We start from the raw sequence: 15,308 nt of genomic DNA, 5'->3' as shown, positions 1-15,308 counted from the left end.
TCAGCGCTCTCCGGCGTGCCCGGCTTCCTCTGCTGCCGCAGGTCTGCCTTTTATTCTTACTAGGAAATGCACACGGTTAAATGGACAAGTGCTGGATCCTGTCCCTTTCAGTTTATTTCTGATGGCTCGGTGTAACATGGGTGCATAAATTAACATTGGTCTCTTTAGTGTTCTTCAGCACAGTTAAAACACTGTTCAGGGTTTTCATCTCAGATGAGGTAGTAAATAAAACAATAAAAAATTGTCATTGTGACATGCTACTGGGAAGATAAATTAACATTGGTTGCAGTAAATAAAACAATAAAAAATTGTCACTGTGACGTGCTACTGGAAAGATAAAATAAGCACTAAGCGGTAGTGCAGGCTGTCGTGAATATATCAGTGAGCCTGATACTGTTCTGTCTTTCCAAATAATTCCCCCCTAGAAGATTTTGGGTTTTTGAAGAACAGGAATACAGTTGAGTCTGTGAATGGAATTTATAAAAGTCTCAGGTCCAGTGTTCCCAGCAGGGTGTACCTCACAGTAAGGAGAGCAGCTTTCCTCTTGGAATTTTTCTGCCCCACAAACAGCTTGGAAGGAAGGCTGCACACAGCTGGAGAGAGCGCAGTGCAATCCCAGTGCAGGGGGAGAGCTAAAAACACCTCCTGCTCCACTACCTCCAGAGCTGAAGCCAGACAAAACGTGACCAAGAGGAAGGAGTTGTGTTGTTGGAAGTTTTTTTGAGAGTTGTTGGGTGTTTGGGTTAGGTTTTTTGTGTTAAGTCTTCTTTAATGCTGTGGGATGGGAATAAGCTCTGGTGAGGGCAGCAGCTGTGCAACGACATCAACAGAGATTACTAAAATAAATTTATGCATAGTTTCTGCTGCATGTTGTAGGAAAAGCAAATTATTATTTATTACATATGTGCTGTGATCTCAATGGTCTTTTTTCCATGTATGGAGTTCCTATAGTTTTGGCTAAGTCCTGTGTTAGTTGGTCTGCTTAGCCAAAAATACCTTTTCAGACCAGCTTTAGGCAAAGAAATGGAATGGCCTTTTTGTACATCTTAATGGATGTCTTCAGCATTTCAGTCTGAAGAGCAAATACCATAAAAATCATGTCAGCAACACAGCCAGGATCCAAACCCCAAATGCACTGGAGCCCTAGGCCCAAAGAGGAGCCACGCACTGAGAGCATCTCTGTGAGCTCACTTTGCAGAAAAGGACAATGGGGGAGAAGAAGTGAGGGATGATGGGCATGGTCTTAGAAGATACAAAACTCTCTAACACTTACTGACTGACAGAGGATGAGAAATAGGACTCCTGCATCCACTATTTCCTGCAATTGATGGAAAAGTTCACACTTTTCTGTCTCTCTGTAACCTACATAACATTGCTCTGAACACTGAGATTGTCATTCATAGAACACAGCTCATGATCACTTGAGGGTTTTATTTTCATGGATTTCACACAGAACCATTAAGATCCCAAACTCAAGACACATAATAAACAGCAGGGGAAAAAATTAGATTTTGCCCAATTTTAGTCTTCAGTCAATTACATCATCAGAACAAAAATAGCACTCCAAGTGAAATAGTTCTGGTAGGTACAGTTTGACAACTGTTTTGTACCAGGTGGTGCTGGTTTATTATGATTCCAGTAGGAAAGGCACTCAGATTCTAAAGTGTCACTTAAAATACCATTTATTGCAGCCAACATTATAATGGAGAGAACAGTGTAGATAACCTTACATTCCTTCAGGAACCCTGGGCTGTCCAACATCAACCAGGTGCAGCACGTCACCCACATCCTGCCCATGGAAAATTTACACCATTTTGGTCATTCAAGCTATTACAGGAGTTTTGTCCAAAGGGACAACTCTATAGATTTTTTTTCTATGGCCAAATATAAAACATGTTCACACCAGAACCCTTTGCTGCATTTTCAGATGAAGTGCAGGGCATGCAGGGGTTGTCATTGCTGGTACCATGTAGGACCTGCCAAAAAAATCCTCTGGGACAATCAGCCAGGGAAATTTGTCCCCCGTGGGCCTGGAGGCCAGGCTGGACAGACAGCACAGCTCAGCACAAGCTGGGGAGGCACAGACCTAACTTGCATGAACCACTGATCCTCTGGCTACAGGAGCAGGGCAGATGAGCAGACAGCAAAACCCACTGTAGGAAGTCATTCTAATTCTCCTAGGTGATAAATCATAAGATTGGTTTTCTGTATGTGATGGAGACTACAATCATCCACAGATTTTTATTCTTTAGAGATATCTTTTAGAGATGTTATAGCCTCCCAGTAGCACAGTCAGTTGCCAAACACAATCTGCCTTATTCACTGATCATACCCTAACAGCCTTTTCCTTCTCCTTTTTCCCAGCCTTTTGCTCCATAATTTATTCGGGACTTTGGAATCCACAAATAATTATTTATGCTCTTTCCTCAAGATGGATACTCTGAACTATATGAGTAGCATAAAAAATTATTTTGATAAAATTTCCTAATGAATCTGATTTGCTAACATTACAGCTGTTACTATTACCAGAAACATCTGCCATCTTAAAATACATTAGCATTTCCCCAATTAGAAGACAATTATTCCACTTAAGAAGGAAAGAGACAACTTTTATATATGCAGAAAAGTTAGTAGCTGAGCACCCACAAGGTCACCAGTAAACACAGAAGACCCTTCCTAAAATGCATTAAAATACAGTTAGATTCAGTGAAAAGTCACTAAGGAAAAGCAATTAATGTAGTTCACACATGAATCTTCTAATGGCAGGGACTTAATCTGTGCTTTGAACAGAGTTCAGTGATTTTCTGGCAGTTTGGATTTTTGGTAAAAACAATTGAGTGGAAAAACAAAATGCAAACTAAATGCTTCACAAATTGTAAAAAACAATGAAACCCCACCACACCCACACATATAAAAACCAACCAACAACAAAAAAACCAAACAACCAACCAATCAAACAAACAAAAAACTTCCAGAAAAAACCCCACTAAAACCCTGTGTGCTGCTTTTCATTTTCTCTTCCTTCTTTTTGCTGGCTTCTGTTACTCCTGATTTAAATGACATGCTAAAATCCTTTGCCAGAACAGGATTTGTTTTCCACTCAGAATATAAATAGTCCCATTCAGGTCACTAGGTTAGCAGTCCATGCTTACATGTTTCATTAAAATGAGTGGTTTATACAAGTCTCAGCTGCTCCAGCACTTGGTAGGTTAATCAAGAGGATGCTTACAAGTTGTGCATAAACCCAGTACATGATTTTATATAGCCATACTCATATTTAAATCCTCAGTGTTTTTATAGGATTGAACTAACTGAGCAAAACCAGTTAAAGTGAACTTCACATGCAGACAAACTTGCTGTGGAATGAAACCTTTGTTTTTTATGCTTACCCAAAATAGCTTTAACAAAGTTACAGGACTAACTGCATCCACACCCAAAGTGTGAGTTATTTTAAGGAACCCTTCTATTTTGATATGCTAATCTGGATCTTTGCTTATCAAAGACTTTACATTCTGACCCTCTGAAGATAAGATTGACATGTAATGCATTAACCATTAATTAACAGCAATCACAAGAAACCCTTGATAACATTACATAAACTCTAAATTGCTTGCCTGGTACAAAAGCAAGTTCTGATGCAACTTCACATACTTCTGCTTTTCCTGAAAGTTGTCTGAGAGCTCAGCAACTTCATTTAAAATCTGTGCTTGTCCTAATTTTGTTTCCTCAGCACAGTAAAAAAACATGACTGAGGGGAGGGAAGACTGGCTCTGTCTCACAGAGTGACTCACAGTTTCAGGAAGGAGCTTTAGTTAGACCCTGCTGAGGCTCAGCCTTGAGGGGTCAATCACTTTTCTCTTGGTCCTCTTTGCAGAAGCTTAATTACTCCTTGTTAGCCAAATAATAACTATTTGTCAGGGAAGTTCTAACCAGAGGAAAGATTACGCACTTGAACCGTTACTAATTTTGTTTTATGCCACTGAGTCAGTTAAACTGACATCAAGGAAAGAATTCCAGCACTTCAGTTCTCTGCTCATTGTTAGCCCAGGGAAAATCTTCCCAGCCTTGGCTAGAACAGTCATTTTCATTCTCCACGGGAAAACTAAATGGAAGCAAACAGAAATTGAAGACCGTTAAGGCAACTTTGCAGCAAACTGTGTTTCCAATATCTGCCACTTCACAGCAATGTTTCAGGAGAAAATAAAACTGAAGCAAATGCTGGGGTTTATTATCAATGTGTTAGTTTCTGAATAGACTTCTCCTGCCATAAAACATCTCCAGGAAACAGTGGGGGAGAGTGTAAAAAGCAGTAAGTATATTTGACATAATAGCATGATGCAATCCTCAAGCCATCTGAGGAATTTGTCTTTTCTGTTATTTTAAAATACTTCAGTAGTTTTAGGTGAAACAAGAAGCAGCATTAGATGCTGAATCAGAATGGCAGTTTAGTCTCTCCTAGGGAAAAAAAAAAGATAAAAAAGTGAATTTTCCATTCACTTCTAAGACTTTCAGAGCCATCTTTAAAGGGATTACAGCAAGGCACACCTATTTCACTATTTTTCTACTATTTATACACATGTGCACAATACATGCATTTTTATTTAAACTTCAGAAAACAAACATAATGTAGGGGTAAAACATCAGGTTACCTTTCAGTTCCTCCCTGGTAACACACTTCTTACTCTACACTTTCAGCTGATAAGGTGTTTCTCACCAAGTTACAGGATTCACCATAGAGAACAAAATACCACAGACCTTACCTGCAGAGAGGAAGAGGAAATTCAGTCCCATGTGTGCTGCAGTATCCCATCTTTTGGAGTGGAAACTGGAAAGATAAATAGCCAATGGAAAAAGCCATATAAGCAGGGTTAATGTAGAAGAAAGTCAATCAGAATCAAGGAATCTTCAATGTTGGTAAAGACCTCCAGTATCATTGGGCCCCCCTGTTAACCCAGCACTTCCACTAAACCATTTCCCTCACTGCCACATCCACATGGCTTTTGACTTCCAGGGATGGTGCTTCCACCACTTCCCTAGGCAACCTGTTCCACTGCCTAACAACCTTTTCAGTGAAATTTTTCCTCATGTCCCATCTGAACCTCTTCTGGAGCAGCTTGATGCCATTTCCTGTTGTCCTGTCGCTGTTACCTGGAGGAAGAGATTGATCCCCACCTGGCTACAGCCTCCTTTTATGGGAGATTTATGAGGAGCTTCTGTCCTGAATCTAAGTAGATGAGAATGAAAAGAGGCAAGAGGGAAGAGCTGCAGAGGCAAAAACATCACCTAAACTTGGTGAGACTACTAAAGGTTGGGAACAGCAGGTGTTTCTCCTGTCCCCCCATCCCTATCCTGTGAAACACCTTGCCTAAAATACTTTCATTAGGGGTGCCTTCTGCTGTCTGTAAATCAATAGATGGACAAGATCTCCTCCATCAGGATGCAGGCTGAACACGTAGAATCTGCCTGTGTATAAATTCAGCAACAGCAGCAGGTTTTATGTCCATCAGCTCCCTTGTCTGGCAGCAATCTGAGGGATACACAGGAGATCATTAATCAGAGTCAGGCCACTTTGTCTGCTTTCATCTTGACTCAAAGAGAAATCAGTTTAGACCAGCATGATAATTCAGATGTCATGCTAAATGCTCATATTGTCTATTGTAAGGGAGTCAAATGACAGCCAAAAGGAAGATCTTTGAAGCCAATGCTTCAGCTTTTCCAAGACTATCCAGAATGTCAAGTTCATTTTTAGGCTTGTACAACCTCAGATCTCTGAGCAACATGTTAAACAATAATAAATTGCTTCCTGTTTAATTAGGCCCAGCAATATTCTCTCCTCAGGGCACCTCCCTTTCCCCTAGCCCAATCCCATTATACTTTGGGAAGACAGAATCTCCATCCAGTTCCAGCTCTCAGCCAGAAGCAGTTTCCTGAGTGCTGTCCTGCCCAGTTTCCTCCTGCTTTCTCTGTGCGATGTTTCTGGAGCTGAGAACCTTCACTGGGCTCAGCAGCTCCCTCCGAGGGTTCCAGGCTTCACTGGAGGAGGCGGGGGCTCAGCAGGGCTCAGCCCTGACTTCACTCTGCTGGCCAAGTTTAGAACCAGGTCTTCAAGCCCAGTTACAGCAGGGATATTTGGAGGTAGCACACACAGGGGTTTATTACACATATGCACACATTACACACCACATATGATGAGGGTGCTCTTTCCAAGCCTACACAACCAAAAGGGTGACTGGGGTAAATGAAAACACTCTTACCCGGGCTACTGCTGGCAAGAGTGCTCAGTCACTGCTGCAGAACAAGACAACGCCTTCTAACAATCAGGGTCGAGTGTCACACCAGCACACAGACACTTCCAAGACAAAATTCAGTGCACAGTTAACAATTTTGTCCAGCAGGTGTTGCTGAAGACTACAAAACACATTCAGGCAAGGTCCAGCTGGCCAGCTTTTGGGAGGGTGTCAAACACACGGTGCTCCCCTGCCCTAGATCAGCAAGGACGGGGTGCCTAAGTGTACTTCTATTCATGAAACTTTTCAGGTTATAAAGTAATGCAAGCTGTGACATTGAAATCGAACTTTGGAATATACAAGCAGTGCCTAACTCCATTTCTAAGTGGAGGTAAATCTTGTCTGTGACTTCCAAAATAAGCCAACTTGACAGGAAGATTCCAGGTCCTACATTTTAGTGATTCAGATCCATTCCAGCTAATAGGGCAACAGGATACTTGGAAACTGACAAATGAACCCAACAAAAACTATAAGAAAACCCTAGACAACTGCTGTGTGGGGATACCTTCCCAAAAACAAAACAAAACAAACATACAAAAATAACCTCCAATTGTATTTTGACAGTAATGGCATAAACAGAATTCCATGTAGTATTTGAACACCAGATGTGATTCAATATTTTAAGTATACCATTTATGATTCAATTCAATGGTTTTGCCTGCAAACCCATCAGTATTTCTACAGACACTGGAAAGGTTTGAATTGCAAGATGAATTATCCAAACAGTGAATCAGTCCTTGATATTTGAAATTAATTTTTCTGTGTTAAATGGTGTTGTGTCTTTACAGGAAACTGTGTCTGTAGGAGCTTTAGTCCATCACACCACCCACTTTTTGGTCAGAAGATGCAGAAAGACTGAGCAAGACCAAGCAGGTGGTGTTGTCCAGTAGTGCATCATTAGAAGATGGAGAAGACAGAGGAGCAGACAAATGTCTAGAGGAGGTAGGGGTATGAAATACCTGCTTTCAAGTATTTTTACATTCACTTTGAGTTCTTCATGAAGTCATGTAATCGGATCAAATAGTTAAGCTTGGGAAGTTTAAGCTAGATGAATTCAGGAGAAATATGATTAAACATTAAATGTAGCTATTTTGAAGAACATGTTTGCCACCCAACTCTAATTCTTGCTTCTTAAATTCAGCTAAAGCTTTTCTCTCCAAATGCTGAAGCTCATCCTGTTACACCATGCTTGGTGGAATCTCAGCTAATATCCAACTCTACATTTTTGTGAGCGGTGAGAAGTTCCTCCTTCCACCTGCAAAGGCAATTACAGATAAGTTCTGCTCAACTGCAGATAAGTTTGGCCCAAGTCTTCTTTTTGCAATAATTTGTAAGCTGCCAAAATTACTGTAAGATTGTTCCTATTAAAAAAAGAAACCCCCTTCAATGTCAGTAAAAATAGATACCACTTCTTACTCAGTAAACATCTGAATCATGAATCACTGTATGCTGGGAGTATTCATGGGAAGCATTAACACACACTTCCCAAATTCTCTGCTCCTTCCCCCCAGCCATTGTTGCAGCCAGGATTCACTGCCTCACTATCTCCATCAGAAAGGCTCATGAAAAATGAGATAAAATTTCACGATTCTTATTGCTCCCATAAAGTACTTTAGAACTCTGAAATGCCTTTTTAAAGAAATGCCTTTTTAAATACTGTCCTTGGCACACAAGGAAAAAGTTAAAATGTCTAAAGTCACTTCAGTCCCATGGTTTAAGCAGGGCACCCCTTCAATGGCACACAAAACCTGTGACCAGCACTAGAATAGACCCACAGAATTTTATAGGTGGAAAATACCTTTAAGATCATGGAATCCAACTGTTAACCCAGCACTGCCGAGTCCACCACTCAACCACGTCCCTGAGTGCCACATCCACACAGCTTTTAAATAACCCCGGGGTGGTGACACCACCACTTCCCTGGCAGCCTGTTCCAATGCTTGACAACTGTTTCAGTGAAGAAATGGTTCCTAATATCCCATCTAAGCCCTCCCTGGCACAACTTGAGACTGTTTCCTCTTGTCCTATCTCTTGTTACTTGGGAAAAGAAGCTGACCCCCACCTGGCTATTACCTCTCTTCAGGCAGTTGTAGAGTGATAAGGTCTCTCCTGATCCTCCTTTTCTCCAGGTTAAACACCTCCAGCTCCCTCAGCTGCTCCTCACAGGACTCTCCAGACCCCTCCCCAGCTCTGTTGCCCTTCTCTGGACTCTCTCCAATCCCTCAATGTCTTTCTTCCAGTGGGGGGCCCAGAACTGGACACAGCACTTGAGGTGTGGCCTCACCAGTGCCCAGCACAGGGGGACAGTCCCTGCCCTGCTCCTGCTGGTCACACTATTGCTGATCCAGGCCAGGATGCCATTGGCCACCTTGGCCACTTGGCTCATGTTCAGCCTGTGTTGCAGCGCCCCCAGGTCCTTTTCCACTGGGCAGTTTCCAGCCACTCCTCCCCCACCTGTAGCACTGCCTGGGGTTGTTGTGGCCCCGGGAAAGGATCTGGCACTTGGCCTTGTTGAACCTCCAGCAGCTGTCCTCAGCCCATTGATCCAGGCTACCAGATCCCTCTGCAGAGCCTTCCTGCCCTCCAACAGATCATCACTGCTGCTCAACTTGGTGTCATCTGCAAACTGAGGGAGCTTTCAGTCCTCTCAGCCAGATCACTGATAAGGACATTAAACAGGACTGGGCCTCACACTGACCCTGAGGAGCACCACTGGTGGCTGGCCTCCAGCAGGATAGAGCTCCATCCACCACCTCCCTGGGCACAGCAATGCAAGCCCTTCTTTACTCAGCCACGAGCACAGCTTGTTTGCAGAGCAGTGCCTCTACTGATGGTGCAGGTCTCTGCAAATGGGTGATGAGGAGCACAGAACTGTAATACATATAACAGATTTTTTACACTGTAGAGATAGAAAACCTTAAGTTTACTAATCATCCACCAACTGGAATTTCTGACTGTTTAGAAGTATGCTTAAAGGTCTCACTTAATGTAGATGAACATTAAAGCACTGCAACAAACCCATATATTTTAAATTCTCTCACAAACAAGACAGGGCTATCTAAAGGTATTTCAGTGTATCAGTTTTTTAGTTATCAGTAAAATATCATTCATATACCTTAAACCAATATTCTGAATTTCAGTTGTATGATTAGAACTGAGAACTCTTAGTTACTTTCTGCTAACTGCAAAGCTGAATTTTCTGAGTGCATGGAATTCAGGGAGAGCTTCTCTGACTCACCTGTGGCTCTAACACAAGGTAAAAACTTCCACAATAGACTGATATATTAAGCCTTTGTTTACTGTGTCTCCCTTGTTTACATGTACCTCCATGCCACAGAACATGCCATCACTGTGTTCCTGAAATATTCCAACTCCTCCCACTGTTTTCTTCCCAACTTCTAAATCAGCAGCTCTCTTCCTATTCTCAACAGGTCCTGCATTTTCCCTTACCTCAGACCCAGCTATCTCTTCACATAGTTTCTATTCCTCCACCATCAGTCATGGGTTCCACTTCTTCCAGGGGTTTCATCTTTGCCAATGCAATACCATTCCTGAGGCTGCACAGACAGACTGCTATGGGCACTAACACATGGAGTAGGATCCTTCTCTCCTAACTATCAGCAAGTCTCTTATCTCACTCAGTCCCACTCTCAGGAGAGGGAATCACAAGCATCAGGCATGAGTGAGAAGCAGATCTCATCAGGACTTGCCATAGTATATTCCCAACTCAGTATTTTATTTCTGTAACTACAAAGTTAAATAAGTGTTACACAATATTAAACAAACAGAACTTTTAACTTTAATATTCAAATTCAACACTAATAAGAACAAATAGAGCACAAAAGGGAAACATTGTTTTAAGTAAAATGAATGAAGAGACAAGCCAGTAATCAGAATAGTTCTTCTGTCAGCCTAGGTTCAACATCTGCATTGGTTCCATGGCCACATTCTGTTCCACAAATTGGAACTTCAAACTGAATTGTTAAGCTGTGTCTGCTGGCATCCCAGACTGCAGTTTCTGTATAGTACACTATAAGCATGATCAAACTTATGTACATAAACAATGAAAAACAACCCGAACACACTAAACAACTATTTACAAGTATTCCAACATAAAAAACCAAACATACAATAGCCTCAAGAATGGGCAACTGAAGAAAACATGAACATTCAGAGAACCTTATTAGAAAGTAGAACAAAACATCAATAGCAAAGACATTAACAATTGCACTACACTAATACAGAGTCCAAATATTAAATTGGTGCATTTTTTCACAATGCACTAGCTTTGAGAGAAAAATGCTGCCTTCACTAAAATGCAGCTTACATTTTTTTTCACTTAATTGCTTTAACAAGAAGCCTATTAACACAATAATGATTGTTTTAATGCTACAGTTTACAGCAAGGACACTGAACTAAAAATAGCAGCAGTTCCACATGGCACTTAATTCCACAGGTTCCTAAGCTGTGGTTTATGCAATGCCTACAAAGTGCTCCCAGTTCAATACACAAATAAAATTCACAACAAAAGTCTACCTGACATCAGGTACATTGACTGTAGGTGGCCTTAAAGCCCGTCTTTTAAAATTTATTCCCCCTCTGCTCCAAAAAAAAAAATTAACTATCAGTAAGGCCCCCTCCCTCCTTCTTAAAAGATTAGGAATATTGCTTCTTATTACAATGCTGTAACACTACAAAGCAGCACACCACTATAGTGGTTAACCCTGGGACAATATAACATCTAACAGTGTAACCGAAGGCTTATGGAGTAACATCCAGGATCCTCTACAGACAGGAGAGTAACCGAGTCCATCAACCCCAATGGTGAATGCAGAACCAGCCATAGGGTACAAGTGAAGACCAGAAGCAATAGCTGTCAAACTGGTGATACTGACTACAGGACAAGGAAGAGGAGCTGAAGTCTCCCCTCAGTTCCCTAGCTGTGGTGGGGCAGAGAGGCTGCCTGGCCCCAAGGTCAGTAGATGGTGAGGCTCAGGGAGCGTTTCATCTTCTTGCCGATGAGGCGCGACGGGCGGCTCTGCGTCGTGGAGCGCGTGGCCATCCTGTCCGTGAACAGCGCGCGCTCCTCGGCCGCCGCCTTGGCCAGCTGCGCCTTCTTCAGCTCCCTGCAACACAGGGACATGGCTCAGCACAGCAACTGACAGCAAACCAGCTACAGCAGGTCACAGTTCAAGGCTTTAGGTCAGTTTTAGGTCATACTGAGAGCGTTATGATTCACATCCCCATTTCTAACCAGAGGGCAGAGGTAGCATGCTCATTACTTGTACAGATGTTCTTTCTTTTGAAAAGCAAGGGAAGGAAATTAAAAATTCACACCACTCAGATTCTGAAATCCAGCCTGCTGCAAGCAGCTCAGCACTTCAATTACCAGGACACAGGAGGGTGCTTTTACCTCCTACCACAAGGCCCGTGTTAAGTCAGAGTTCATTACCAAGGCTTGCCCAAAGGAAGCATATTCAGCCACACCTGAGCTTCTGTGGGAGACTGAGACACTTAGATGAACACAGATGTGTGTAACTGGCAACAGACAGCTCAGGAAGCATCCTTTCCCTTTTGCATACCCACATCAAAAGCTGATCACCACCTCCACATTTTTTGCCTAACAAAAATGGGCGCCCGCAAGGCAGAGTCACTGAAGGCAGCACAGGCCGTTGCCCCTGTGCAACATTCTGCCAACTGTTCTGTTTCAGAGAATTACCAATACCCAGCCTGAGGAAAAGGTTAAATCTAACTTAGGTTAAAATTATAAACTAGTCCAACTAAAGAGCACAGCTGTCTTTATAAAGGCTTCCCCCACAGACACTGCTTTTCTCCTTTCTTCAAATACTGACATATGGCTAAACCTCAACCTTCCCCATACTCTCTTCCTTCCACAATCTCAAACTACCCATTAAAGAACTTTCTCTACTATAAGAGTGAGTATTTGTAATCTCACTTCACACCTGGCTGCAAAGCAAAATCAAATTTTACAAGCTTGCTGCACATTGGTGTAGGTGTATTCAGTTTTAAGCTACATGTTTTAGTTTAATACACAATTCCCATTCTTGTAAGCCAGAGTATTATTCATTAACACCCGTGCCCCATCTAATCACCCCCACATTTATCACTGTGCCAGTGCACTGGAAGAGAATGCAACCAGTTTTCAGTCCTCTTCCTTGTGAACATCAGTCACAAATACACACTCATGTGCTCACCCAACCACCACACCACATTACCAGGAAATTTAGTTTTACAATATCCTTCCACTCTTCCCTAGAAGTCTTGAGTTCTTGCCTAGAAATCTTGAATTCTTCCTTCCTCTGAAGAGGACAACACAGTAGAAAAGCTGAGTTGCCTTAAAAGGATTTTTTTCACTGAAGATGACTTACACACTAAAGTGGTATTTTAAATGGTTCAAATGCAGAAATTTAAGAAAAAACAAACCCAACCCAAAAATCTCTGTCTCCCCAAACTACCTGAAGTATTTTATGGAGCACTATGCCACACAACATCAAAAATTACTGTGGCTAATTGTTATTTTTAAATCATTCTTAGATTTACAAGGATGTATTCTTGTTGCCAGGCCAGAAGGAATCTTCACAAAACACTAGCTTTGCCATTTTTCTTTTTCAAGCAGTGCAAAAATGTGTTGTCTTTGTACAAGCAAGCAACTTACCTCAGCAAATCTGCCCTTTAGCAACCTGCACAAATTGTCTGATTATTCTTTCAATGTAATTCATAATATTATAAAGATAACCACCTAATCTAGTACATCTGGCTGTGGTCAGACTAGCAATGGCAAGATAAGCAGGTAACATTGAAATGAACCTGAATGTGAAATTAACATCTTCATGCAAGACATACCACTCCAAAAGAAATCAGTAATCTATATTCCCTCATAAAAGCCTGCCCATTATGCATAACACATGCAAAGATAACTGTAGTGAAAGAGTCAGATAGCTGCTTATTAATTTAAACTTAAGCAGAGATCAGACTTTGCTAAAGGGAATCTCTTTTTCCATGCTTTAATTCAGAGTGAGTGTTTGAGCAAGGGGTAGGACAAGATGACCTCTGGATACAAATGATTCTCCGGTGACCCAAGGTCAGATTAGTCCAATAATATTCCTGATGTACCATTCCATTTAGGTTCAAAACAGGTCCTTTAAGTCATTTTCCAACATTTCAATGTACAAATGACCTAGGAAAACACTGACTCAAGTCGTACAGATGTAAGCTAGGATACACCTGTCACAAAAGCATGCACTCTCCTGAAACAGTTGTTTAAAACCATAATGTTTTGTATGCCTTGAATACTAATAGTGCTTTTGATATTCCCTTAGAGTGTTCAAGAGTTCTTTCTGTGGAGAAAGTTCCTTTTAAAGTTCCATGACCCACTTTGTACTCTCAGGTACGCACATGCATACAGATTTGTGGATCTCACCCACAAACAAGGACACTCCTGTTTTATCATCACTTCACTCTCAGGTAAGAACCTGTTAGAAATGAAGTCCTGTTAAGGACCCCAAGGACCTACTTACTTTTGCAAGAGGGAGTTCTTGAATTTTTCAGCGTTCAGCTCTATCCGGAGCTGCTCCGCGCTCTTTTTTGCGGCAGAGAGAAGCACTGAATGCTTCACTAGTGCCACAGCTGAAGGCCTTTTCTCAGGATCAGGATTAATCATAACCTTGGGGAAAAAAGAAAACAAGGCATCCTTGTTAAGGCCAGCAAGACAATCAATCACACTTATCAGCAAGCCACTAGTACCGGAGTTCTTACTTTTAATAAGTCTAGTAATTCTTGAGAAAGCACTTGTGGCAGTCTGGGCAGCTTTCCTTGCCGGATTTCATGCCACTGGTCCCCATTGGTTGGAAGAGGTTCAGCACCAGCAGCACAGACAACAGTCAGGGCAAGAGCAAAAATATCTGCTTTTGGCAAGTGAGTGTAGTTCTTCAAAAGAAAAAAAGGAAAAATAAATTCACCATTTTTTCCCTAAAGGAAATGGCATGCAGGCCTAACATCGCTGCTTCTCACAAACAGAACAGTTACCTCTTGTAGGACTTCATTTGCAAGGAAACGGCTGTCACCTTCTTCCACTTGAGGACTAGAGACTCGAGTTACATGGCCCAGGTCACCTGCAAGGAGGAAAGAAAGTTACTTTTCAGAAGACAATGAGATGATGCAATTATTTTTCACACAAGTGTGCTGTTTCTCACCTATTTTAAAAATTACTCTGTCAGATGACCAGTCATCATCATCGCCTTCCTCTAGAGTTATACTCGGGACTGATGTTCTAGATATGAAAATGTTACCTGAAAAAGAGCAGAATTGTTAAAACAAACATTCCTGTACCATTTCTACTTGACCTAGTTTCACTACAGTTTGCTTTAGGCACGCCGAAGTTTTATTTGTATATAAACCCTGTTCAAAGAGTGAGAAGCTATAACTGATTCGCTGTGGCCCCTCTGCTGGGAAGGCAGCCAAGTGTTATGCAAGTAGAGTCAATTACACAAAAAGGACCCAAGATAAACTCAACAGTTTAGGTCTGCTGGCCAATTTTATAACTGACACCTTTGTGCTCCTATTCAGAGCTTCAGGGAAGAATTTACAGTTAGTAAGGTGTGGCTAACTGTTCATTTTTCTACAGCAGATTAAATGAACTGAGAAAGTTGTCAATAGAGAGTAAAGTAGTTACAAACTTACTAGGTTTGATATCCATGTGTACCAGGGACATTGAATGAATGTACTTTAAACCTCGAGCCACTTGAAGCAGCAAGTCCTTCAGTTCTGGTTCAGTAAAGTAACGCATATTCCTGTAATTTTCACTTATGGCATCTGCTAAACTGCCACCTGGAACACCATTAAAAAAAACAAATTATATTTTTGCATCAAACAGCTGACAAAGTAACAACTAGCTCCCAAAATTAAGTGACTATATCACAAAGAACCTGCTGGCAATATACAGTAAGTGTAAAATATAGTGCTGTATTCTCTTTTTAGCCATATAACAATATAATAAAATTC

The 15,308-nt window shown here is 41.6% G+C and overlaps 1 protein-coding gene across 1 annotated transcript in view; it reads right to left on the bottom strand.

Moving 5' to 3' along the window:
- Nucleotides 1–10,063: 10,063 nt before the first annotated feature.
- The window catches only part of WEE1 (WEE1 G2 checkpoint kinase), a 7,700-nt gene continuing 2,455 nt past the window's right edge, over nucleotides 10,064–15,308 (bottom strand). The window contains exons 5-10 of the mRNA XM_031061537.1: nucleotides 14,988–15,134; nucleotides 14,501–14,596; nucleotides 14,334–14,419; nucleotides 14,064–14,234; nucleotides 13,826–13,971; nucleotides 10,064–11,413 (exon numbers count right to left, since the gene is read on the bottom strand). Coding sequence (XP_030917397.1) covers nucleotides 11,263–11,413; nucleotides 13,826–13,971; nucleotides 14,064–14,234; nucleotides 14,334–14,419; nucleotides 14,501–14,596; nucleotides 14,988–15,134 — 797 coding nt within the window. The 3' untranslated portion in view covers nucleotides 10,064–11,262. The remainder of the gene's footprint in view (nucleotides 11,414–13,825; nucleotides 13,972–14,063; nucleotides 14,235–14,333; nucleotides 14,420–14,500; nucleotides 14,597–14,987; nucleotides 15,135–15,308) is intronic.

The sequence above is a fragment of the Geospiza fortis genome, unplaced genomic scaffold, assembly GCF_000277835.1.
Source record: "Geospiza fortis unplaced genomic scaffold, GeoFor_1.0 scaffold450, whole genome shotgun sequence".
Classification (NCBI taxonomy): domain Eukaryota; kingdom Metazoa; phylum Chordata; class Aves; order Passeriformes; family Thraupidae; genus Geospiza; species Geospiza fortis.
This window is presented reverse-complemented; position numbering and strand designations above follow the sequence as displayed.